Here is a 27,370-nt window from a genome sequence, read left to right as displayed (position 1 = left end):
TAAAATATCCTTTAAAATAAACTTTAAAAATATATATTTTATGTATCTTCGCAGATCTAATTAAAGCTTTTGATTCTGTTGATCATATAATTCTTTTGTATAAACTCGAAATCTTTGGCATCAAAAAATCAAACTCAGCTTGGTTTAAAAGTTATTTGTCTAACAGGAAGCAATATATTTCCTACAAAGATGGAAAAACAGATAATATAATTATTACAAGCGGTGTTCCCCAGGGATCTATTCTAGGATCGCTTTTTTTTCTGATTTATGTTAATGACTTTTCTAATATTTTAAATACAGTTTTATTTACCGATGATACTAATTAGTTTTGTTCTAACGAAGATATTAATATCTTATTTTCAACAGTTAACCACGAACTTGATAAACTAAACCAATGGTTTAAGTCCAATAAATTATCTCTAAATATTACTAAAACTAAATACACATTATTTCATAGTTATCATAAAAAATATATATACCACGAATATTTTTATTGATAATAATAAAAAAGAGAAATGTCATCAAAGTTTTTTTTTTTTATCTATACATTTTTTTTCATATATTTTATATAAGAAAAAATATATAGATTTAAACATAACATCACATGGAAACGTCATATTAACTATGTCTGCTCGAAAGTTATAAAAAGAATTTCGGAATTTTATATAAGGCGCGTACTCATTTAGATAAAAATAATTTAACTAAACTTTATTATTCTTTTATTTATAGTTATATAAGTTATGGAGTTATTGCCTGGGGTAGCACTGATCAAAGCAAGTTACAATGTCTCTATCGCCGTAAGAAACATGCAATCCGTTTAATTGATTCTGCGGATTGGTTCGCACATTCCTCAATATTTTTTAATCAAATGAAAATCCTCGATATATGTAAACTAAACGTATACAAAAATTTATCTTTTGTCTATATGTGGAAATAAAATTTATCTCTCTTATCTTATCCTTTTTATTTTGAAACCATTAAGCAAGTTTAACATGAGGAATAATAATTATTTAAATGAACCACTTTGTCAAACAAAATTCAATCAATTTTGTATCACTTATCGAATTATGCCCAGAGCTCGGTTCGAACACTGGGTCTCTTGCTTCTAAAGCAAGCGTTCTAACCACTGCGTCACAGCTGCTTTTTAACATGATTACAAGCCTTTAATGGGTTTACTTTAAAAATAATTATTTTGATATAACCATTGTGTCGTGTGACAGCGCACCAAGTTTAGCCCTTACTTGGTATTTGTTCAGTACAATAATAGGTAATATTACTGATAAAGCACTTTGCTAAAAATTGTCTTACAAAATATTTATTGTTCAAAAGTTATTCTCAAATGATTTTTAGGCAGTTACCAATTTTAAATATTTAAAGTGGTAAAGTTTAATTATAGCAGAAAACGGTTTGTTTATAAAAATAGCAACATTAAATTGAAAATTATAGTGTACTTATGAAGTTTCTCATTCTGTTTCTAAAAGTGCAGAATAAAAAACTTAAATCATCAAGTTTATAAATGTCCAATTTTGCTCCAAAATATATAAAGCTAAAAAGAAGTATTGAAGTATTAAGAACAAAGCAATGAAATTATATTAGTAATAATAATATACTCACATAATAATAACAATTATATGAGTAATTAAATAACGAAATTAAAAAAATAATAATAGTTAGTAAAAATAACGAATAATAATAGCAATAGAACAATATTAAAAAAATTATCATATAAAAATAGATAATAAATATTTATATAAAAGTTTTAGATAAGTGGAGTGCAAATTTTTTAAGGTTATCTGATCTTTATAAACTGACGTATAGCAGACATTTAACGTTGAAGTATCGTATAACAATGTTCAAAACTTCATATAATATCACATTTTATGTAAAATCACGTTGTCATTCAAATTTTATGTATGATCACTTTGTTATTCACATTTTATGTACGGTCACATTGTCATTCACATTTTATGTATAATCACGTTGTCACTATATAATCACGTTTACTAGGTCGTAGTTTACAAAAACAAAAAAAAACAAGACTTATGAAAAAAGATCATGACGATCTTATTATCAAAACCTTCCTAGTATAGTTACTCAGCGTTCAAAAATTATGACCATATAAAATGTGTAACCCCTCAAACTTTATAAGGTCATTATTTTTGAACGCTGGGAGATTGTGATATGAAACTTAAAACTAATCGATGAATATACGTCTAGTTGAGGTTGGTAAAAAAAATATTATATCAACTTGTTGCTCTCTCAAAGAGTTTGGGGGCAAGTGAGACAAATTATTTTGAGATTTTGTTAACATAAAGACATTGTAACTTTGGTTACAATGTTTTTATCTTAACAAATGGTTTAAGGCTTTTTTTGTTTAGATATGATCTGGACTTGTATATGACTCATTAACTTTTAAATATTTTTGAGCAAATATAGTCAATATGTAGTTTCCATGTAATGTTCTCGTTGAGAACAAAAAATTTTATAAATAAAAATTTGAAGCAAAATTTGCGTTAAATGCGTTTTTTTAGAAAGCGAATAGAAAAAAATCCATTTGGTTTTACTAATGTTAAGAGTTAATTTGTTACATTTCAACCAAATAAATATGTTTTTAAGTTCATCATTCATTATAGAAAAGAGTTTGAATAATACATTTGTCATTTATAGTCAGGAATAAATTAGTGTCATCAACAAACATGGTACTCATTAAGTTAAGAGGCTTTATTCCAGTCATTTATATAGATTAAGAACAAAAGTGGCCCAATAACAGTCTAAAATCGGAACAATTTTTGTAATTTTTAATTGTTCAAGAAAAACTCTTTTGTGTACAGATGATTCATACACTTTCAAAAGAATATCTTTAATGTGATTACTCGATAATTATGTTACCATTAATTCCATCTACTCTACACCTATAGATTTGAAAGTATTTTCGAATTCATAAAAAGATAATTCTGAGTATATTTCTTTAGAACAGTTGCAATTATCAATTGGTACTAAGAAATCAATAAAGGCAGATAGGGTTTAGGAACTGATATTACATAATTAAGGGCCGATTTTAATTAAGAGTTTATTAAATTTGTCAGATATAGCTTTTGATTCATGACATTTGTTATAAATTATAATCATCCGGGGAGGACCCTGAGCATGTTTTTTGATGCCAGTAGTTTCTTTTACTATTTTACTATTTAAATTTGTCTTTTATTTTAGAATAATAATATTGTTTTAATATTTATGAATTTGTATAATTTCTCATTTTCAGATGGTTTTGTTTTAAGATACTATAATAATACTATAATAATAATTATTATTATTTAAGATACTTATGTTTTTATTTTTGATGTCTTTTCAAAACTGTTGGTAACCCAATTATTTATATTTATATCTTTTAATTTAATCATTTTTTTCAATAATAAGTTAAGGAAGTTTGACTCATATATGATTCTAATATTTACTAAATATATCTAGCCAAATACTTACACTATATATATACGACGTGTCATTAACAGATATTATATAACTACGTAAAGTTATGCAATGTATATCACGCAAAAATTTTTTTTTATTACAGTGCTTATTAGGGTATCAAAGCGAAAATTAGTAATGTATTTTTATTTACTGATAACTGCCAGTTTTTGTATAATGGGTGTATTTATATTGAATATATAGTAGCGTTAGAGTTAGTCTTTTTTAAGCTATATCAACTCTAACGTGTCGATAAAATTCTCATTCTTCACTCTAATTGTGTCGATAATTAAAAGTTTTAATTATCGACACAAAGTAGCGACTCTGCCAGGACACTGAAATCTATTCTATAAGTAAACTAGAATCTATTAGGACACTGAAATCTATTCTACGCTTACAAGGAAATTTGAACTAACATTATCGAAAGTTGAACAACTCGGTCTTGAAGTGCGCATATCATTGAATAATAACAATATACACTCATTGGACAGATTGGAACCATCTATCAAAACAAAATTGTCTGTACCTTCAACTTAATTCAAAACATAGAAGAATTAAAAAGAGATGACAAAAATTCCGACAATGAAGAAATTGACAAACAACTCAAAACATACACATTGCAAATACAGATGGTTTTAAAGTGAAACTACCTAAACAACAAATTTCAAAACTTGGTGGAACCATTTAGGATTGGGTGCGGTTCTGGGAGTAATTCAGAATGGAAATCGATAGAACATATTATCTTTGTGTAACAAAATTTTCCTATCTACACAAACTGCTGTCAAGCACACCAAAAAAGGAAATTTCTGGACTTCCTTTTAATGCAAATGGTTATGAAAAAGCGAAAATGTCCTTGAATCAAAAGCATGGAATCACTTTTGAAAGCTCTCGACAACATGGGCGTGATTTCATTGATCTTTGCTTTATTAAAAATAACAACGTGAATCAAATACACGACTTTTACAGAAACTTAAATGTAAGCGTAAATTTTTACTTTGAAAACCATAAACAAGTTGGGAACGGCAGAAATACTGGTACGTGAAACTCTGGACAAACTTAGTCCTGTTAAAGCTGATATTATTCGCATTGATCCAAAATGAAAGGAATGGTGTTTTAAAGAGCTAATTGAAGCTCTACGTTGTTATACATTGTCTAACCCTGAATCATTAACTGGTAAACCAAGCAACATTAAAAAAAAAAGAAAATGAAAGTACAAGAACTCACGATAATTGGAAGAACAAATATCAAATAGAAAAATACTTCTAGCGTAACGAGCTCAAAAATAATGGCTGTGTCAACTGCAGCTTGCAAAATCATCGCAGCCTTAAATGTACGAAACTTCGTTCAACACAACAAAAGAAAAGTTTATAAAAGAAAGTTATCGATACTTTAACTGCACGTCAACAAACCACACTGTATCCTATTGTTGAAGTAAACTTTCTTGCTACCATTTTCAAGGAAGGCATCATTTTTCTATATGCATTATATATGGTTTAAATTAAATATGTGAAATATTTGTTAACGAGTAAATAAAAAAATGCTGAAAAATTTAAGCCTAGTTATAATGGAAAAATTTCTACATTGTCTATACCATTTAATTAAAACTAATTTGACTGCTCATAAAAACTAAAGATCAATACAAAAACAAAAACAGATTGAAGAACAAAATAAAAAACTTACTGCATCAAATTTTGGTACAGTTATAGACCGTAGAAATAATACTCCTCCAACTTTATTGTTAAAAAAGTTTATAAGAAACTGAGATAGTAGTTTACAATCATTAGCTTGTCAGTGGAGGATTGAAAATAAAGATATTGCTCATAAAAAATTCCAAGAAAAAGTTAACTGTGATGCTAAAAAATGTGATCTTATTATAGATCCTAAATGCCATGGCTGGTTCTAGCTCTGATGGGTTGTGTATTAACTAAAGACAGCTACAAAGTGATTGAAGTAAAGTGTTCTTTTTAAAAAAGAAATCTTTGTATACAAAAGGCTTGTTCCAATAAAATTTTTTGTATGGAAATAATAATAGACAGGAAAAACTAAAAATCAAGCAGTTAATTTTACCAATGTCAAGGTATCAAAGCTTTTACAGAGAAGAGCGAAATTGAATTTGTTCTATACAAAAATGATGACTTTTTTGTGCAATCAATTAAATTTGAAAAACATTAAATTTATAATTTAATGTCGGAATGAAGATGTCGAACATTTTATGCAGTTGATTTTTATGAAATTTTATTATGATTGGCAATTTAGTAAAAATTGCTACTTTAAAAAATTTAAAATTATGCAAATTTGATTTCAACTATTATAATATTTTTTTAAACTTTTTTTCTATATAATAGTCAATTAAACGATTAATATAGTAAAAACAAACGATTAAAATAATCTGGAATTTTAGTGTTTTCCAGTGAGCACAAGACAAGTTTTAGGCATCTATAAAGCATATTTTAGACATTTGTATCCATTTAGCTATTGTAATATAACCAAGGCCTATCATCATTTAAGTAAAATTAACTAAACTAATAAAAAGTTGCAACATTAAATCTCTAATTTCCAATGTACACCGGAAAAAGTTATTGGACGCCAATCTCGATTGGCATGTTATGCTTGCAAGCATACAGCGGCGTAGCGAGGGTCATTAACGCAAAAATGAAAAAAAATAAAAAAAGCTCAATTTATAAAAAAACATGGTTTTATTACTTTTTTTTTCAGTAATTCATTAATTTTGTTTGCATACGTCTAAAAACTTTTAAAACTAACTTGCTTTCGTTCCAACAATACTAATTCAATATATTAACATTTAGATACTTGATTTTTGAGCTTAATTAGTTTCATATTATTCTGGTGTTTTGTTAGTTCAACCTAGTTATTCTATTGTTTCGTTAGTTTAATTTGTCTTTCTATCATTCTTAACTTAGGACTACACAATTGCAAATTGTACAAGAAAACATTTCACATAGAAGTTTAACAAAAACTTTTAATACAAATAACACATTTTTTATACAAGCACAATTTTAATTTACAGGAGTAATACGGTATGTATGCTCTATTTTATCACAAGAAGCTCGTTCAAGTTTAATAAAGTAATCATCAAGTTTTTCTTGCAGTTCTTCATATAACTAAAAAAGAAAAAAATTTAAGGTTAGGAAACAACTTTTTTTTTTCGGAAACGAACATTTTTATATAGATTAAATAAGTTTGAATTAGTTTTTAAGCAAATTGAAAGAAAAAATTTATAAAATTAAAACACAAAGAAAAACGATTTTAATGTACGTAAAAATAAAAAAAAGCTCAGTAATTAAATTGATAACTAAACAACGACAAAAGTTTTAATTAAATATACGTAAGTGGTTTAGATCTGGCGGAAGATTTTATGCATGCTTGGAGATCTAGTGACGTTTAATGTATCAATGTTGTTAACCGGAAAAACTACAATGAATGAAGTTTAAAACTTAACCTTTTACTTTTCATTATCAGTCTTTCATTTTATCTCTTTTTTTTTAAACTCTCTATTTAATCGTTAAAATTTTATTGGTCTTTATTATCATTATTAGTCTATGCCATTAGTTAGCCTTTGTTATTAAATTTTGCCGGCATTTATTAGCCGATAAAGTAAGGATTATTAAATTTTGATAGTAATAAAAATAAATTGCGACTAACAACGCTTTTAAAATATAAAATTAAAAAATATATATATTGCTGGAAATATCAATACCTAAAACATATTAATATTACTAGATAAATTTCAAAAAATATAAAAATTCATTTTAGCGGCCGTTGAAAAAAGTAGTCAAAAAATTAAAAAAAAAAAAGCAATATATAAACAATAGTCACATGAAAAGCTTCTTGATTTTCGTAATTATCTTTTAAAGCTGCAAGAAGTTGATCAAATGACGAATACGGAAGCCACACGGCAGGTGTCGTGCCATGAAGTGCAGTCTAAGATAAAGAAATTTACTGACATTACAAAGTTTTCTGCTTGCAAATATTAATATATTTAAAAAAAAACCTAATGTGAAATACGTGGTTATAATTTTATAGTTTAAAATCCTGCAACATGATTTTATACAGGTGTACACACACATAAATAACTTTAAAATCAATTCTACAAAATAGAGTACTCAATGTTTATAAAAGAACAGAGCAATAATAAAGTTTTAGAAAGTGATTAAGATGTTATGCGATTTTCTTCAAATATATATATATATATATATCTATATATATATATCTATATATATCTATCTATCTATCTATATATATATATCTATATCTCTATATATATCTATATATCTATCTATCTATATATATATATCTATATATATATATCTCTATATATATATATCTCTATATATATATCTCTATATATATATCTCTATCTCTCTCTCTCTCTCTCTCTCTCTCTCTCTCTCTCTCTCTCTCTCTCTCTCTCTCTCTCTCTCTCTCTCTCTCTCTCTCTCTCTCTCTCTCTCTATATATATATATATATGTATATGTATATATCTATATCTATCTATATATCTATATTTATATATATCTATATATCTATATCTATACATCTATATATATATATATATATATATATATATATATATATATATATATATATATATATATATATATATATATATATATATATATATATATATATATATATTTATATATATATATATACACACATACATACAAACGCACACATATAGTTAACAGGATGTTATTCCTGCACAAGAAATGATTCAAATACCTTTTAGTTATAAATATTTTTAAAAATTGTTTTAATACGATTAATCTATTTATTTCAGAAAATAAAGAAATCGTACGAAAACATCATTAGGAAAGTAAAAGAAACGCTTTTTTTGAATGAACTTTAAATTGAAAATAATTGAACGTAATTAATATTTGACACATTAAATAATCTCGGCACCATTTTTTTTTAAAGAGAAGATGCGTAAATCGAAAAGTTATCGTAGCAGCATTAAAAACAAAAACAAAAAAATACATTTAATCCTAAGTGTTCTTTACATTCGCCAAGTACAGCATTTATATACTTCACTGCGAGCTGTGTCGCTTCATTTATCATGTCATAACACAAGTATAGATGGAGTAGCTCTGCCGGGTTGGCTAACTATTTAGAAAAATTTTTTAAAATAAATTGATTATTAAAATTAATAAACAAATGTAATTAAAATTAATTAAAAAAAAGATCAGTTATTATACGTAACAAACTTGATAATAATAGAAATAAATAAATAAAAAACATAAATAAAAAATATAAAGTTACACCATTTAAACTTTATTTTCATTATAAATAACTTATACTATATAATAAAAACTATAAAATAAAATATAAAACCTATTAATGAATTTAAACTTAGTATAAGATTTACTGTATAAAACCATACCTTTGAGAAAAAAAATTGAAAAAAGCATTTAAAACAGAAAGATATAATAACTTAATTGTTACTTTTTATTTAACAAAAACATTTTAAAAGTTACCAACTTGTTACAAAAGTTATTACACTAGTTTTAACATATTTCTGAAGTTTCAATAGTATTTAAATACTAGAAGATAGAATGCATAAGTGTTTCAATAGTCTTTAAATATTAGAAGACAGAAGGTATAAGTTAAATATTAGAAGATAGAATGTATAAGTTAAAACGAACGAACATTAAATTTTACTAAAGATAATAAAGACTAAATTAAGATAATAAAGTAATAAATAATATATGTTAAGTAATAAATAATATATATTAGGTAATAAATTAAAATTAATAATGCAATAATTAATAACTAATAAATTACAAAATTTTTTTTTTTTGCAAAAATATGTTACTAACATACAGTGCTAGTCCAAGTAATAGTAATGTCATCTAGAAATTTCAGGCATTAGAGGCATTTTCGGGCTAAGAAGATTTTTAAGCATTATTCATGATAATTTTTAAATTTGTAATCCTAGAGATTAGGACTGGTTTCACTATATAGTTTTATACTGCATTGTTTTTAATTCGGAAATGAACTTTTACCTCATAATCTTTAACTAACCAAGAAGGAAGATGCAGTCCCAAACTTAGTAACTTTGATGTCACTGCTTTTAAATGAATAGACTTATCATTAAATTTTTCTAAATATGATTGCAGCAAAAGAAAAGCATGATGAACGGCACTAAAAGTAAATAAATGTATAAGTTATATTTTAAAAATAGTTGAAAGTTCTATTTTATATTGAAAAGACTTTCCACTTCTAAAATAGGGAAAATATTTTCGCATTTCCCAGTTTATTCAAAATATAAAATTTAAATCATGAAAAGATAAATAACAACCTGCTAGACGTAACAAGCTGTGAAGATGAAATCTCATTAAATAATAACCAATTCCACTGCTCGTCACCACTGCTATATTTATAAATGATTTTTGTTTCAATACTTTTAAAAACAAAATGAGGACAAAATAATATTTTTCTTTAAATAGTAAAAGGCAATAAATCATATAAAAATGTTTCACAGGCTGCCATTGATTGGGAAGCTTTTACCTCCCAATCAATGGCAGCCTCTGAAACATTTTGCACCGAAAAAAAATTATGGCAACAAGCACCAACTGGGAGGCAAAAGCCAAAACAATCTGCAGTCTAAAAATTTTGGCTGCAGATAGTTTTGAAAAATTTTATTTTAATATGATATACAAAAGTTGCCATGCAGTAATTTTATTTATCCTGATAAGAAGTTTTACACCCTATATATACTCACCCTCTTAAAGCTTCCAGAACTTTCAAGGAACTTTTGAAAAAATCGCTCAATACTATTTAGCCAACCCAATACAATACAAAATTATGCAAAAAAAACAACAAAAAAACAATCTAAATTTATGCAAAATATTAAAATTATGCATAAAACAAACCTTTTAGTGCAATTAACAAGGTTGACACACCTAAAAAAATATTTTCAAAGTATTTAATATTAAATAAATTTTAAAACTTGAAAAATATAAAACAGATTAGTTGCTTACTTTGATGCAAGAGTTTCAAATATTCTTTTAAAAGGCAAGTTATATATATTTGCAAGAGAAAATGCCATATCAAACAAGCCAACTTGTGAAAGTAAAATGACTGTTTCTGATGCAGATAAACCTGGACCTAAACAACTTTTTTTTATAAATAAAAACTAAAGAACAAAAAAATTATTATTAAAAATAATTATACAATGCCTACCTACAACAATAGATTCATTTTTACCATGTTGCAATAACTTTAGCCTAGCTAAAAGCAACATATATGACTTTTCCAAATCATGAAACTCTATAATAACAATTGATGTAGTACATTTTTTTGTTGAAGTTGATGAGTAATAAATTTCTTCCCCATTTTCACGCCTTTTAGGAGATTGTGTGAAATCATTAGAACTCTAAACCAGCAACAAAAACCAACAAATTTTTATTAGAGTAAACTCAATTAAAATAATTTATAACAATTTATGTTTAACTAATTTACATATATATATATATATATATATATATATATATATATATATATATATATATATATATATATATATATATATATATATATATATATATATATATATATATATATATATATATATATATATATATATATATATATATATATATACATATATATATATATACATATATATATATATATATATACATATACATATACATATATATATACATATATATATATATATATATATATATATATATATATATATATATATATATATATATATAAAAGTTCCCAACCCCATTTCTTGTTCCAATCATAAAAATAATGAAATATTTTATATACAAAATTTTAGCGTAATCGGACAACTGTAAGTCGACCCTCATCGCCCATGAAGTTTCAAAATTTTTGCCCTGAGAGTCATTTTTCAAGGTGAAAAGTTTAAAAACTGTTTTCAAAACTGTTTGTGCTGCTCGTGTAAAATGAGTTTTGGATTGTCTTCTTTTTAGACAGTAAAATGGCATCAAGTTCGTCTGGGAGTTCGTCACAAAAGTTAAGAAAAGATTTTCATGTCTGTCTTGTCGGCTACATTTCAAATCTAATTGTTGGAGCCAAATTGCCTTCAAACCGGCAAGTTTTAAGCATTTTCTTCTACAATGTAAGAGTTGTAAAGCTTACAACAAAGGAAAGTGCAATACTGGTGATTCAAGAAGTTTCCATTTTTTTGGCAAAAAGCACGAATTCGTACTAAAAGAACTGACCACTGTGTTGAGAAATTACTGAAATTGTATGATGAATGGAAAGACTTACAAAAGAATTTGAAGAGAGGTGCAGGCAAAGACAAAGAAAAAAGAGATATCTTTGTGGACAATATGGATGATCTGTTTGACATAGCTCATTCAGAAGCTTTGGAACAGATGAAAAATTAAGAGGATAAGAATTTCTTAATCCTTCAGCCAAAAAGGACAACCAGGGTCTATGCTTGGTGTGGATCACAAACTAAAACACAAGCAAGAAAGGGCATTGAAGCGCACTGCAATGGAAACTGCCAGGAGAAAAAGGACTTATGAAGAAATGGAATAACATTTTGGTACTCATGAGCTTTCTACATCAAAAACTGATTATTCAGCATCAAGCAGTGAAGACATTGATAGTGGTGACAACAGTGAAAGTTCACTTGCCATCATTCAGCAAATATCAACAGTAACATAATTTTATGCTTACATTTACTATTTATTAAATACTGGGATATATTTATATATTTTTAAACTCTTATTTACTTCTAACAAGATTGCAAGCAACCACTTTTAAGTTATGAGTTACTTTAAATAGAGAATAAGTTAAAATACTAGAAAATGGTTAACTGAAGACTTAAAAAGTTGTAGGTTGTATAAAACAGGAAAACATGAAGATAGGTAAGAGTTGCAAGGTTTTTTTGATGCGCAAGGAAAAAAACTGCATTAATAAAAGTTTTTATAGCATGAAGGGACAGACACAGTAACAAGATGCAACTTGTTGAATAAGAAGCCAAATAAGAATGAGTTTTGGTTTATCATTACAGAGATAGCTCATTTGAGCATTCACCATGATAGTATTTGTAGAAAAAAGAAAGAAATGTAACCTTACAACAATGGGAGAGGCTTAAGCTTGGTAGATAAAGCAGGTCTAATTACATTTACAATGTGCTTTGTCTGAAAGTAAAAGGGTTGTTATTCATCAATATAGGAATGCCAACATTATTGAAATATTTTTTTGCAGTAAACGAGTTTTGTTGTCTAACAAAAATTGTGAATTTTAAGTCCAGAATTTAAATCCATAAGCCACTGTAAGCCTTAGACTGTTACAAAAGAGAGATCAGATTAAAAATCGGCTGCTTGTTCTAAGCAATTAAAAATAGAGCCACTTTAGATGTAATATTTTCACGAAGATTGATATTGTAGATAAGAAACAATACAGGAGCAAAGATAGAACCTTGTGGTACCCTTAAAGTTACTTGAAATAAAGAAGAGTGTAGGCCTTCAAGAACAACATTAATACTGCAATTAGAAAGAAATAATTTAATCTCAAAAACTTTATATAAAAAAACAACAGAGCGAAGACTATTTGTAGTATAGTTGGAGAGGTCAAAGTGTTTTCTAGAGTTTTGAAAGATTGGAACCACCTTTTTAGCACTTTTTAAAAATTTAGCAAAAATTAAAGAGAGTTCTGGAGAACACTTTTTTAAGACTATGATGGAAATTTTGTCTGGAGCACAAACTGTAGAAGTTTTTAATTAAGAATTAACTTTAGCATTGGAAGCTAGAGTGATTTGGATGTTTAACAATGGGTTAATCGGTTTAACTGGCAGTAAGAGTATGGCCATTAGATTCAAAAGTCAAATTAGAGTAAGATTTCTTTGCAAATAACTCTGCTTTATTCTAGGGAGAAGTAAAAAGATCAGACCCATGAATTAAAGATTGAATGTTAGACTTACTTTAGTTAATGACGCTGATGAAGACTAACCAAAAGTCCCTAGAACCAAACATTTGAGATAAGTTAAAAGATTTAGTAAACTGAGAATAACAGAGCTTAACATCAGACAGTACCTTTTTACATTGGCTTCTTGGAATAATAAAAGGATATTTGTTCTTAAGAGAGATGTTCTTGTAAAAAAGATGTAAAAAATGATTGTTTAATAAAGCAACTGGTTAAGATGGTGAAAAATGTGGAGTAGAACGAGGCTTGACTTAAAATCAAAGAGAAGAAATAAAAGCTATTAAACTTTTATTCCAGAAGGAATAAAAGATTCCTTGATGCGCTTTATGCATACATATTATGCATAAAAACATACATGTTTGCTATTTATTTAGATGCTGGCATACAATATTCTTACATATTTATATAAACTTTTGTATTTATATGGTGTGGTGTTTACGGAAAGAGAAGATAATCAGATGATGATCATGATCATAATGATGATTATGATGATCATGTTTATAAATGCATATATATAAAAAATATAACATGAATTTTGAATTAAAAAAATATACTTTAGGATGTGTAAATGTTTATACAGCCCCGGTCACAAACCAGGCTCCTGACCCGGCTATATTTTATCAAAGCCAGCACCGGTCAAATATCAACCCCAATCGTTTACTTAATCAAAAGCCACTTGACTGTTTTCCTTATCTAATTTCAAGTTAAAATAGATGAAAATAAAGGCCAAAGCAATTAATATAAGTATTGAACTTTTCATTTATTATTATTAAAAAAAAAAATTTCTAAAGATTACAGTGAATTATAAATTTTCTCATAATTATAAATAATAAAAATATCAAAACTTTATAACTTTATTTTTAAATTACCCTGTTCATTAAAAATAAAGAGACAGGAAAACAGATAAAGAAAGTTTAAAAATAAAAAAATCGCATTTGCATAAAAATAAAATAAATAAATACCTTTACTAAAGTATTGTTTTTGCTATAATTTTCTTGAGGTCTTACAATCCAGGCATATTTAGATTCTACCAATTTTAGCGCATTTAATGAAGCCAACAAGCACTTTGCCTATGGTAAGTGGAAAATGGTAAATAATAAAACAACCAAATTTTTAGCTTCAAAAAAAAAAGTTTAAATAACAACTTAAAAATAAAAAAAGCAACTTGTTTTTGCAAAGACTTTAAACCATGCATTTCTGTTGCTAATCTGCATGACTGCTCATATATAGTTGTAGCAGCTAAAGTGACAAAACAACTTTTAATAAACAGAAAATAAAAACACTTTAGTAGAGCTAAAAAATTTTTTTACCTTTTCTATAATCGCTTTTGAGTATATGATAGGAATAAAGTATGTCATAATATTTATTGACTGTGATATCTGTAGAACGCGCCCGCGCTTCAATTATGCTAACTACCTACATAAAATTTAAGATAATGTTTAATAAGTCTACAAGTTAAAGATTAAATTAATAAGTTTAAAAAATAAAGATAATGGCTAATAAGTTTAAAAATTATATAAAAGATCACACAAAAAAACAACCCCCAAAAAGTTCTTACTTCATCTTCAACATTGACATAAGGATATGAACATATTTCTTTAAACATTCCTTTTTCACACAATGTAACAATAAAATGGCGCAAACAATCATGGCGTCTAATAAAACATTGTTATAAATGTACAGAATTTTCTGAATTTAATATGGTTAAAACAATAAAAAAAAAAAAGGTAAAAAGATCAAGAAAACTTACCTAGTCTTATCAGGATTGTGAACTATGGCGGCGTAAGCCTCACTATAATGGCCCAGTTGTAAATGATACTTAAAAACAACTGACCACAACACAGGCTAAGTAATATCCAAGATAAATTTTAAACACTCCAGTATTAAAAAAATTTTCAATTGAAAAAAAAATCATGATTACCTTGTTTTTACTTTTATTACTGGCCATAGCAATGGCAGAGGATGCAGCCGAGATTACCATAAGGGGATAATTCCATTGCTCAAATAGTCGCATAACCTAAAGGTTGGTAAATTTTTTATCTTTACAGTAACATTTTCATTACTCATAAAAATTGAAAAAAATGTATACAGAAAATAAATGACACCTTAACAAAATACTGAACTAATAACTCTTTTTCTTCTTCATCTTCAGTCAGACTAATAAGAAGAGGTTCTTTCAGTCCTAAAGTAAAAAATATGTTTTTAACAGTTTGCAAGATCTTTTTATTGATGTAATTATGTTTAAATAGTACTAAAAATAGAAAACTTACTGATGCCTCTGACTGCACTAACAAAGTACTTTAATGCTTTTTCAGGTTCATCGGTTCCTAAGTAAGATTGCCCTAACAAAAAATCTTTTGTTCCTCTACCTGAATCACACCATGTGTCTGCTAAATGTAAATACTCACTTAACAATGCATACTGACAATGAGCTGCTAAATATTCCGGAAAATCTGAGCATTTTTCATTTAACAACCAACTAACAAAAATTTAAGGTTAAAGCAATTGAACAAAAAATTTTACAAATTATTTGTAAAACATGTAATGTTACAAAAAAAAAATGTTTTTTAAGGAACATTAATTATTCCAAATCATAAACCAGACTAAATATGCACTAACTAAATATGCACATTAAAATAAAGCCTCTCACAAGAATTGCTATCATTGATGCATTTTTCAATAAATAAAGATCAAGTACAAAACGCTTAACACAATTCAAATTTGTTATTTGATAAGATAATAAACACACAAGAAAAGTCTTTGATTTTTGTGCTAAAATTCCTAACATCAAAACCAACATCAAAACTGTTTAAAATTAATTGGAAAAAAGATACATATTTTTTATTATCGAAGAAAAAAAAAAGTAGAGCAAGTCTGAAGGTTGATATTTAGACACTCCTTCTTCATTATTTAAGGAGCAGATAACCTTCATTATACCAATATCTCTTGTAAAGCTTAATAAAAGTGATGTTGGTTGTTCCGTGAAATCAACTAATTAATAAAAAATAAATAAAAATTAGTGAAAAATACAAAACCTAATAAAATAAAAATATAAAAAACATAAAATAAAATAAAAAAAAACAACAAAAAAGTAAATAAATATAATACTTGTTTTTCTTGCAGATTTTGATGCTGGACTTTTTTCTGTCAGATTTAAAGCAGCTAAGTGAACCAAGTTAGCCTCACTGAAATTATTTTTAAAATGTTTTGTATATAAAAGCTATTATATTAAAAATAGTATTTAAAAATAAAGAAGTTATGTATTATATATATCTTTTTAATCACATGTTTCAATTATTCGACTTAATAATATAACTTTGCATGTTGCAAAAACATTGCAACATGCAAAGAGTAGTATTATTAAGTACAATTTCTAGAAAGTCTGTTCTGCAATGACAGGATACATTACAATTACTTATATAACAAATTACAAGTTATGATGACAGCACACTAAAGAGTTGCATTTATAACAACATACCCAATCATATTACATCAACAACCAAATTAACATGCTATAAACAAAACTACACATGTTTCAATAACAGTAAAATAAAAATGTTCCTACCTCATATATATATATATATAAAATAAAAATGTTCCTACCTTATATATATATATATATACCTCATATATATATATATATATATATATATATATATATATATATATATATATATATATATATATATATATATATATATATATATATATATATATATATATATGTATGTATATATATATATATATATATATATATATATATGTATGTATATATATATATATATATATATATATATATATATATATATATATATATATATTTATATATATATATATTTATATATATATGTATTTAAATTTTAAAAAGTAGATTAATATAATTCAAAAAAAAACATAATAGCATTGCAATAAATTCTATATAAAACTGTGTAACAATACTTTAACATGTCCTAATCTCAGCAAAAATTACATATTGACAGACAATTTGCAACTCTATTAAAGTGTTACAATAAAGATTGCAGTTCAAATGACCTGTTTTTTAATGATCATATTACTATTTACAACTATATTACCATCTATTTTAATAATAAAATATTTTATGTTAACTGTTTATAATTTGAAAATTCTTCACTTTTTTGATAAATCAAAATCAAATATCAAAACTTAAACATAACATTCCAAACAAATATTTTGGCCTATTAATAAATATGCTTTATAATATCTAATATTAAGGCTTACACCATTGAAGTATCAACCAACTGAAAACAAGTATTAGCAGACCAATAAACAGCATGGTATGATCGCAAAAGTGCATATACTCTTGTAGCAACAATACTTCCAAAATCTCTTGAGCACGCCAAGTCTAAGTTTATCTTAAAATATATTTAAATATTAACAACTCCAACCAATTTATGAAAAAAATTTAACAAAATAAAGTCTCTACTGTGTGTAAAATCTTGCTTATAAAATTTATACCTTGCATGAAATTTTACTCATAAGCTTTAACAGAATAAAAAAGTCTCGACAAAAATGCATGCGTGTCAGTGAAAATTTCCAAAGCGTTTCAGTAATTATTTCAATTCCTTCTTGTCCACAAAATGTTTGGTTAAAAAAATCATTTCTTGTCCCAGACACTAAGTTATTAAAAAAAATGTGTAAGTCACATACAAAATAATATTTAATAATAAATTATTTCAAATATCAATAACTCAATAATAATTTTCATAACTAAAAAATGTTTAAGACCTGGACATTGTCTTTATGATACTGATTATTTATTTCTTGGAAATTAATATTTTATTCCAAGAAATAAATAACAGTATCATAAAGAAAAAATCCGGAATTTATTTCACTCATATTTGTCTTAATTTAGTTTTAAATTAATTTTTTTGAAACTTATTTTTTTATGCATGGTCAATGACTGAAAAAAATTTAAAAACATATATTTTGCAAACAGATATATTTAAATGTCTATTTATGGAAAACTTTTTGGAAATCTGGAAAAAAAGTTTAAATAAATATCCCAAATTCAGGATATATAGAAAAAGATAATCCCAATTCAGCAAAAGTAAATATTTTTCTCGTTTAAAAGTGGTAACTGTAGCAAGTATGATATTGAATCAAAAAGAGTTGTAATATACTTTTGAGGAATCCCTTTGTTGTTGTTTGTTCTTCTAAAATATCGATTGCAGACAGAATATAATCAACAGCTTTTGCTGGGTTTTTTAAATGTTTCAACCTAAAAAAAAAAAAAATTAAAAAAAAAAATTTATAAAACTAAATTAATAAAACTAAATTTAAAAAAATTATAAATAAAACTAACCTTGCTTCAATACTTAATATAAAATCAACTCTTTTGGAGTCATTACCAACTAACTGCTCAAACTTACTAAAAAAAAAGTTAAATTTTAATTATACCACTTTATGCAATTATTTTTGTTACCTAGCAACTTAAATGGTATTTAAATAAAAATTAAAAAAAAAAAAGAATTGTGATCAATATTATCTGGATATAAACTCCATAGTAAAATACATTATTAGAATAATCTTTCTCCAGAAATTTCAAAAAAATAAAAATAAAACATAAGTTTTATAGTTTATAGAACAAGTATACTTCTTTAAAGAACTTTTATTTAATGGTAAAAAATGAACCCCAGTTTGGATGGATGTTTAACCCCTAGAAAGTTTAGGATGATGTTTTGAGCCCTTTTTTTTTTGAAAAAATAATTTTCCTATTCAATTTTGATTATTAAAGTCACAATCTTTATAAAAATTCAAATTCTTCTTAAATAAAAATTTATTCAACCTGCTATTAGTGATAAGAGAATCTGCCATGCTTTCTAGGAAAACCTTTACATCTTCATTACCTTGAAGATCACAATCCACACCAAAAAGAATTTCTTCATTAAACTAGTAAAAAACTTAATACATTACGCAAAAAATATAAAAATTATAATCGTTGCAAACAGAAATAAAGAACAAAAAAATTTAAAAGAAATTTAAAAGCTAGTTTGGATGTCAACCTGCAATGCAATGCCTTCATACATACCTGCAATGGTATCGCCTTCATACATTCAACAAGGAACATTATGTCTCTGCTAACAATACTTCCTGTAATATATATATATAAATTTAAAAACAAAAAGAAAAAATTGAGTAGGAAAAACGTAATCATTTTAAATATTTCAAATTTTTACCATTAAGTTCTAATTCATGATCTATAAATGATTGAACTCCTTCACAAGTTTCTAAGTTGCTCAGGTATAAATGGTCAGACCATGAAAGAGGTTGTACATACCCATAACACTTCTGTGAGTATAATAGAGAAATTAGTAATCACCTATAAAATAAACTATTTAAAAAAAATATAAGTAGTATTAAATTTAAAACAAAAATACCTGACGAATTACAAAGCAGCCATTTTTACTAACATGCAATCCAATAGGTCTCAGTCTAGCCTTAAGAAAAAAAGTTTTAGAAACATTTGATAGCATTACTTAAAATCTTAAATAAATTTTAACTTTAAATGTCAATTGAATAGTTAATGCTGGTAATGATTATGTAATGATTATGTAATGACATAAAAAATAACTAGAGTTTTTTTAACAAAAAACTTTTGATGTTCAAATTTGAAAAAAAATATTAAAAAATAATTATAGAAAAAAAAAAAATATTAAAGAGATTTTAGATTTAAAGTCATAATTTCCTGGCACTTCTGATTTTAAAATGAGATTTTTATGTATTTGACAACTAATGCATATACATTAAAAAGTCTTTCAAATATTGATTAATATATATATATATATATATATATATATATATATATATATATATATATATATATATATATATATATATATATATATATATATATATATATATATATAAATATAATATTGGAATTGCATTAAAAAATTCTTTTGTCCACTAAACAACCATTTACCAAGCCACTGTAAGCTTAAATAAAACTCAATACAAAGATTAAGTATACATCAGGAAGCAAAGCCTCTTTTAAACAACATAATGTGAACCATCTAAAATCCTTTAACATAAAAAAGTTCAAGAACGACACTGAGCTATCTCATGAAGTATAGGAATTTAAAGAAAATACTTTTACACCTTCAATCGAATAGAATATTGTTAAACATTTACGTTAAATTTGTAAAACTATGTATAAATGACAATTTTTTTTTTACTTCATGGGTGATGATAATGATGAGAGAGAGAGGTTCATTTGTTTAATATATTTTCACCATCATCTAGGTCATATTTTAAAAATCCAGAAAATAGTTTAGGTAAAATATCTGGAAAAAACCCACAATATTGTTTCCTTTATTTTCCACTTAATTTTGCTTGAGTTGTTTCCACTTTTTTATTTATTTTTGTATGAGTGACGAGTGAAAAAGCTTAAAAACAAATACATTAAAAAAATACACACCTAAACATGTACAGTATTGGACAAAACATTTGCAACCAACATCGAACAATGCTAAAAAGTGATCCTAATTTTACATGTCTTAAAAATGAAACGAACTATACTACCACAGCAAACAGTTCAGGACTCTGGAGTCATAGCATGCCATGACATGAGCAATCAGCTGACAGGTGACAGCACACAGGCAGAATTTCGTTGACAAGTGCCATTTTGCAGCGGACAAAACAAGTGCAACTTTTTTGGTTACTAAGGAAGTATCCAGAAGTTTCCAGAAGCATGCAGAAGCTTCCAGAAGAAGCATCTGGAAGCATCCAGTAGCATGCAGAAATATCCAGAAACATTCAGAAGCATCCAGACGCATCCAGAAGCTTCCAGAAGCATCGAAAAGAAGCATCTAGAACCTACCAGAACAGGTTCACAAAGGTTCATTTTACTATATAAGAGACATGTAAATTGACATGTAATTCAGTCAGTATATGAAAGTCAATCAGTCAGTATTATCAAGTTTATCGAAGTGAGTTTTATCAAAGTGTTTTATCAAAGAACATCAATACAAGAAGTGAAATACAACAAGTGTTTCATTTCATCAATACAGTCCACATCCAACCAAGAAGTTGTGTTCCACAGAGCATTATTGTATCATCACAAGGTAAATGTAACACGGTAAGCCTTGAGAAGCGTGATTATTTATTTTTATTATTTTTATGACTTCAAGTGCAAAAATGGCTCCCGACAGTCTTGGATTGGAACTAAGAAAGAAAATTATTGGCGATTACGTAAGTTGAATGTCACAAAAAAGTATTTGTGGTAAAGATCGCCTGAAAAAATGGACCGTATCAAGACTATGTTCCAAATATTGTTCTACGGGGAAAATGGCAGCAGATAACAAAGGTGGAAGACCGCATTCCACCACTTCTAGAGAGGATTTTATGATCGTCAGATCCGTCATGAAGGATCCCTGGATATCATCAGTCAAGATACAAAAGCAATTAGAGCTGCCTGTATCGGACCGAACAATAAGACGACGTGCTGTTGAAGCTGGATTGTTTTCTCAACGCCTTGCAAAGAAACCGCTGATTTCACTAACAAACCAGAAGAAAAGACTCCTATTTGCTACATCTCATATTGACTGGAATGTGAAGAAATGGCGAACTGTCCTGTTCAGTGATCAATCGAAGTTCAACATCATTTGGAGCAATGGCATTTGCCGTGTACGTCAACCGGCCGGAAAACGCCTCGATTTACGTTACTGCCATAAGACCGTGAAGCATGGTGGAAGCAATGTAATGGTCTAAGGTTTTTTTTCTGCTAACGGTCTAGGTCCAATACATCGAAACGATGGAATAATGGACCATTTCATGTATAAAAATATCCTGAAAGATGTTATATTACCTCACGCTGAATGGAATATGCCAATAAAATGGGTTTTTCAGCAAGACAACGATCCGAAACACACTCCAAAAGTAGTCAAGCAGTGGTTTCAAGACAACCACCTATCGGTGATGGATTGGCCGCCTCAATCTCCGGATCTCAACCCTATCAAGAACCTGTGGGAGATCGTCAACCACAGAATTAATCGTGAAGGTGTTCGTAATAAGGATCAACTTTTAGAACAAATCCAAAAGGCCTGGGCAGCGATTCCACAAAGTTTCATTGATCACCTGATCGAATCTATGCCTCGAAGATGCAAGGCTGTGATTGACAACAAAGGATTCGCCACGAAATATTGATAGCAAAATACAGCTTGGTCAACATTTTGTCGAGTTGCACTTGTTTTTTCCAGAAGGAAATCAACTTTTTTTTAATACTTTTGATTAATTTATTAATTTTCGTGTGCAAATAATGAACTTTGTGATGAATAAAACTTGAAGAACTTTGTCTCTAAACAGTTACATAGTTATTTCTCTAAATTGAAAAAATGTAGCACTTTTATGTAAAGAAACTAAATTAGCATAACTTGGTTGCACTCATTTTGTTCGATACTGTATGTATGGAAAATGTTTTGGATATCCAGAAAAACTAAAAGTTGAGTAAAATATCCATAAAAATTTCGGAAATATCCGGAAAAAGATAATCCCTGATATATGCATCTTAAAACATTAAAATCATATTCTTATATCTAAAAGTCATAATTTTAAAAGTTAGCTTGATGTTCAGTATTTAAAATATTTGTGTATAATACAACAAAATACATTGAACGATATTTTCAAAATATTGTTAAATCTTTAACACCTATTGTTGACTCCTTAACATCTATTGTTAACTCCTTAACATCTATTGTTGACATTTTTATACTTTATATTTGGTTTGTGATTGTAAACTCCTTAATATCTATTATTGACATTTTTATACTTAAAATAATTATAGTACAATATACTAAACAAACAAATAAAATATGAACCTGCAAGTACTGGTTGACGAAGGAGTAAAAGTTAAACCAACATTCTCGTTGTAGTTGTTGATAACCAGAATCTTGGACACCAGTACTAAGTACTGTATTTTCCACCTTAAGAACATAATTACAGTATAAAATATATCAATGTATTGGGAAAATAAAAATTATTTTCAATTAATAACAAAGATTTAAAAAAAAAATTTCTAAAGTCTTATTGAAACTTATTAACTTTATTAAAATCACTTAAAAGCCATAGTTTTAACAATTGTAATAATTAACATAAATTTTCTAAAGCTTTATTGAAACTTATTAACTTTATTGAAATTAACTAAAAGCCATAGTTTTAACAATTGTAATAATTAACATAAATTAAAAAAAGCTGGTATTAAAGTATAAACACTTATTAATATCATTACCCAATTAAGTTTCACTTTTCAGTAAATTTAAAAAATTTTGTAAAAAAGTTCTTTAATGTTAATATTAAATCTTTTTCTTATCTTGTTTCTCAATTGTTTACCTAATGGATTCCATCACTGAAAATAAGATCCAAAATGCAACAAACTTTTTACCTGCATGTCAATAATTCTAAGTAAACTTTCTTTTATTTCAAGAAGAGTAGATGATTCATTAGGAAGAACTTGAATATTTAACTCATTTGTTTTTGCAAAAATCTAAAAAAAAAACAACAACTTTTTAAAAAAAATTCTACAAAAAATCTCATTAAACATCTTGTTTTATATGCAATATCTATATTTCATTTAGATGTTGCAAAGAATAGAGCAAAAAATAAAATAAAAAATTGATAGCAATGTTGGTGTTGAGAAAGCCTTTTTTCGCCTTTGTAAGCACTTAAAAAAATTTTTTTAGAACCTTTAAAATGAAATGATAATTTTGTTAGATATTATTAACAACTATCAAGGTAGGGGAGACCAGGGCTAGTTGGCTCGGTTTTTACTCTATGAGCTCTGTAGCCCTAACAGTACATTTTTTTGAAAATATTAAAGTGTAGTCTTAAAGAGTATGGATTAGGGTAACTTATAAAATTTGCATTCATTTACAAAAAAAAATTCTTAGGGCCTTTCCGGGTCCTCAAAAAAAAAAAAAAAAATTTGCGCCAACTTACCCCACCATGGGGTTAGTTGGCGCAAACTATAAAAATGATTATTAATGTACTATTAAGTGCAAAATTAATAGAAATTTTTTTACTATTAATTTTTGCAACAATTTTATCCCAAAATTTAATATTACTTTTAGCTGGTACCAAATATTAGTCCGTATAAAAGCCAAACAGTAGCCCACTTTTTATCTGTGAAAAAAAAAACTAAAAAAATTTTTTTTTTAATGTTTTTGTAAGAATAAATTTTTTCAATATTGTTAAAAATTAAAAAAAAAAAAAAAAAATCAATTTTATAAAAATATATTTTTTCCCATAGTAAATGCTATGAGCCAACTTACCCTGTGAAAAATTTGTCAATTTACCCCGAAAGCCTTTTTTTTAATAAACAGTCTATAGATCCTGAAAAACGGCAGCTTTGAAAAAAAAGTCTGACCGGATATAGTAAACCAATTGTGACTGGAACTTTTACAATAATTTTTTTTTCATACGACTAACTATTTTCTTTGTAAAGTAAAAAGGAAGCGATGTTCTAAAAGTTACGTTTTTGTCCAAAAAACGCATAAATCTCAATATCTCCCATGCGCATGCGTGAATCTTGACAATACTACAGTGAATGATGAAATGGTCAATGAGGAAGTTTCTGTGCAATTTTTATCACTTTCTGGTGAAAGACTCTAAAGATAAACGCAGTTCGCCAACTTACCCCTGCGGCCAACTAGCCCTGGTCTCCTCTATTATTTGTACACCAGTACAACTAATTTTTCTTATTTGTATGCATGCAATTAAATATAAGTAATATTATTTTTTTGAGTATTTCACCTAAAAATCTATTGTAATTTAATTTAATAATTTTTTTATATAAAATAAATTAATTTATAAATACTATTTAAATAAATATTGAAATACTTTTCTTTTAATTAAAAGAATGCCTGCACAAACCAAAACCAAAAAAAGTTTATGTATGCACTCCCCTGCGCCAATCCCTATTTAAGTCAGTCTATGTATGTGCACTACACTGTGACTATGGCTTTATCAGTTGATTTATGTATGCATTATGCACTTATTCTATGAATTTTGAAAATTAAAAATAAATAAAAAACGCATATTTGAAAAATAAAAAAAAAATAAACAAAAATAATAGTTAAAAAACAGAAAAATACTTAGAAATAAAACATTAAAATAAAAAAAATCTTTCTGTGGAGAACTTGAGAACCTGTCAGCCGCGCCTCTAATAAATAAGAATAATATAACATCTACGACACTATGGTATTATATTAGTTGTGAAAAAAATTAATTTATTAAACATTGATATTTATTTAGTGCTATTATTGAAGCTTTTCTTCAATAACGTCATTATTAGTACAACAGCCTGCTTGGCATTTGTACTTATATTTTGGTGTTTGGTCACCATGAACTAATAGTATTTCATCAAGTATGGCTCTTGTGCTGCTACTTCAAGAAAAGCATGGATTTTAATATATGTTCGATATTCAATTTTTCCATTTTTAAATTTTTCTTTTAAATGTGTTTAAATTTTTTCAAAAAATAATTCTTGTCTATTTTAATGTACTTCATTTTTTACCTAAACAATACTTACAATTAAAAAAAAAAAAAAATATATATATATATATAATTTTTCAATCATAAGATGAATAAATACATACAACAAATATATCACCAAACAACAACATACAAAACAAATAATTGACTACAAAATAAAAAGTATGCATAAAACAATGTAAGGCCTAGAAATAAAAAAAAAAAAAATGTTCTTTTAGTTTTTATACGGCAGTAATAATAGATGCGACTCTGAGGAAACGTTTATTACTTAATCACTACACAAATTATGTTTACACATCAGCATTAATGTTTTTTTTCCATTCTGAGGCCTTACATTGTTGTATGCATACTTTTATTTTGTAATCAATTTTTTGTTTTTTAAGTTTTTGTTTGGTGATATATTTGTTGTATATCTTTGTTCATATTAGTGTTTATAAAACAATTTATTTTTTACTATTGTAAGTACTGTTTAGGTGCATTGTCTGTCTTATTTATTTTCAAATATTCCTCTATTAATCTTTATTTTTGTCTTGACAAGTGTCAAAATATGCTTTGTTCGAAAAATAACTCTTTTTTCTAATGTACTTCATTTCTTTCCTCAGGTGTTCACTGCTAGTGTGTGACCATTCGGCAAATTTATATATATTATAAATTATAAAGTTTTAAAATAATATTGATAAAGTTCTACAAACTTTTCTAATGACATAAGTATTTCTTGACACTAAGATCATGTTTATAAGTCTCATAAGATATTATCATTATAAGTTTCATATGGGATCATCATTATATCAAAAATTAAATGTTCGACAACTTTAATAATAGAACATGGACATTAACAACTAAAAAAGAAATTATTTCAAGACAAATACTCAAAATGATTAAAAAAGTTATTCACAAGTTCATACATTTTTCAATACCTAAATTTATAAAAAAGGTTTAAAATAACTAAAACAAAAGTTTACTTGCAGAGCTTTAAGTAAACAATCCTTTTGATACAATTGTGGTGAAAATAATTTCCTCATAAAGACCTCCTAAATAAAAATTTCTGTAAACTATCTATCTTTTAGCTTCAACTAAATTAAATTAAAAAAAAAAAGTTAAGAAATGTGTTACTTTTATATTGTTAAAAAAAAAAAAAACTCATTTTAAAAATGATTTATTTCTTTTCAAACAAAGAAAATAAGAAAAAAAAAAAAAAAGAATTATACTTTAACATCTTGAAAAACTGGAACAAATATTTCATCTTCATTAATATTAACTAAGTGAACAGTGTGCCAACCACGTTCAAAATCTTTGCCACTAAAATTTTAAACATTTAAAAAACCAACATATGTAAAACAAAATATTCATATTAAATTATATTAAATTATTTATACTATATTAAATTATTATATCCATTTATTTAACCAAAAATTGAAAATTACAAATTTTTATAATTTTACAAAATTAGGTTAGGTGTCACTC

At 26.2% G+C, this 27,370-nt stretch overlaps 1 protein-coding gene across 1 annotated transcript in view; it reads right to left on the bottom strand.

Annotated features, from left to right (window-relative positions):
* Nucleotides 1-6,427: 6,427 nt before the first annotated feature.
* LOC136071927 (nuclear pore complex protein Nup160-like) overlaps nucleotides 6,428-27,370 on the bottom strand; it is a 55,487-nt gene continuing 34,544 nt past the window's right edge. The window contains exons 10-39 of the mRNA XM_065797757.1: nucleotides 27,115-27,205; nucleotides 26,869-26,937; nucleotides 23,799-23,900; nucleotides 23,236-23,340; nucleotides 19,798-19,857; nucleotides 19,597-19,708; nucleotides 19,449-19,510; nucleotides 19,206-19,309; nucleotides 18,723-18,788; nucleotides 18,541-18,638; nucleotides 17,876-18,033; nucleotides 17,639-17,772; nucleotides 16,508-16,584; nucleotides 16,234-16,390; nucleotides 15,670-15,878; nucleotides 15,505-15,581; nucleotides 15,321-15,416; nucleotides 15,150-15,244; nucleotides 14,958-15,054; nucleotides 14,710-14,815; nucleotides 14,565-14,638; nucleotides 14,362-14,469; nucleotides 10,670-10,862; nucleotides 10,468-10,594; nucleotides 10,360-10,389; nucleotides 9,786-9,857; nucleotides 9,490-9,628; nucleotides 8,465-8,590; nucleotides 7,303-7,407; nucleotides 6,428-6,587 (exon numbers count right to left, since the gene is read on the bottom strand). Of these exons, the coding sequence (XP_065653829.1) occupies nucleotides 6,483-6,587; nucleotides 7,303-7,407; nucleotides 8,465-8,590; nucleotides 9,490-9,628; nucleotides 9,786-9,857; nucleotides 10,360-10,389; nucleotides 10,468-10,594; nucleotides 10,670-10,862; nucleotides 14,362-14,469; nucleotides 14,565-14,638; nucleotides 14,710-14,815; nucleotides 14,958-15,054; nucleotides 15,150-15,244; nucleotides 15,321-15,416; nucleotides 15,505-15,581; nucleotides 15,670-15,878; nucleotides 16,234-16,390; nucleotides 16,508-16,584; nucleotides 17,639-17,772; nucleotides 17,876-18,033; nucleotides 18,541-18,638; nucleotides 18,723-18,788; nucleotides 19,206-19,309; nucleotides 19,449-19,510; nucleotides 19,597-19,708; nucleotides 19,798-19,857; nucleotides 23,236-23,340; nucleotides 23,799-23,900; nucleotides 26,869-26,937; nucleotides 27,115-27,205 (3,154 nt within the window). The 3' untranslated portion in view covers nucleotides 6,428-6,482. The remainder of the gene's footprint in view (nucleotides 6,588-7,302; nucleotides 7,408-8,464; nucleotides 8,591-9,489; nucleotides 9,629-9,785; nucleotides 9,858-10,359; nucleotides 10,390-10,467; nucleotides 10,595-10,669; nucleotides 10,863-14,361; nucleotides 14,470-14,564; nucleotides 14,639-14,709; nucleotides 14,816-14,957; nucleotides 15,055-15,149; nucleotides 15,245-15,320; nucleotides 15,417-15,504; nucleotides 15,582-15,669; nucleotides 15,879-16,233; nucleotides 16,391-16,507; nucleotides 16,585-17,638; nucleotides 17,773-17,875; nucleotides 18,034-18,540; nucleotides 18,639-18,722; nucleotides 18,789-19,205; nucleotides 19,310-19,448; nucleotides 19,511-19,596; nucleotides 19,709-19,797; nucleotides 19,858-23,235; nucleotides 23,341-23,798; nucleotides 23,901-26,868; nucleotides 26,938-27,114; nucleotides 27,206-27,370) is intronic.

The sequence above is a fragment of the Hydra vulgaris genome, chromosome 05 (assembly GCF_038396675.1).
Source record: "Hydra vulgaris chromosome 05, alternate assembly HydraT2T_AEP".
NCBI lineage: Eukaryota > Metazoa > Cnidaria > Hydrozoa > Anthoathecata > Hydridae > Hydra > Hydra vulgaris.
This window is presented reverse-complemented; position numbering and strand designations above follow the sequence as displayed.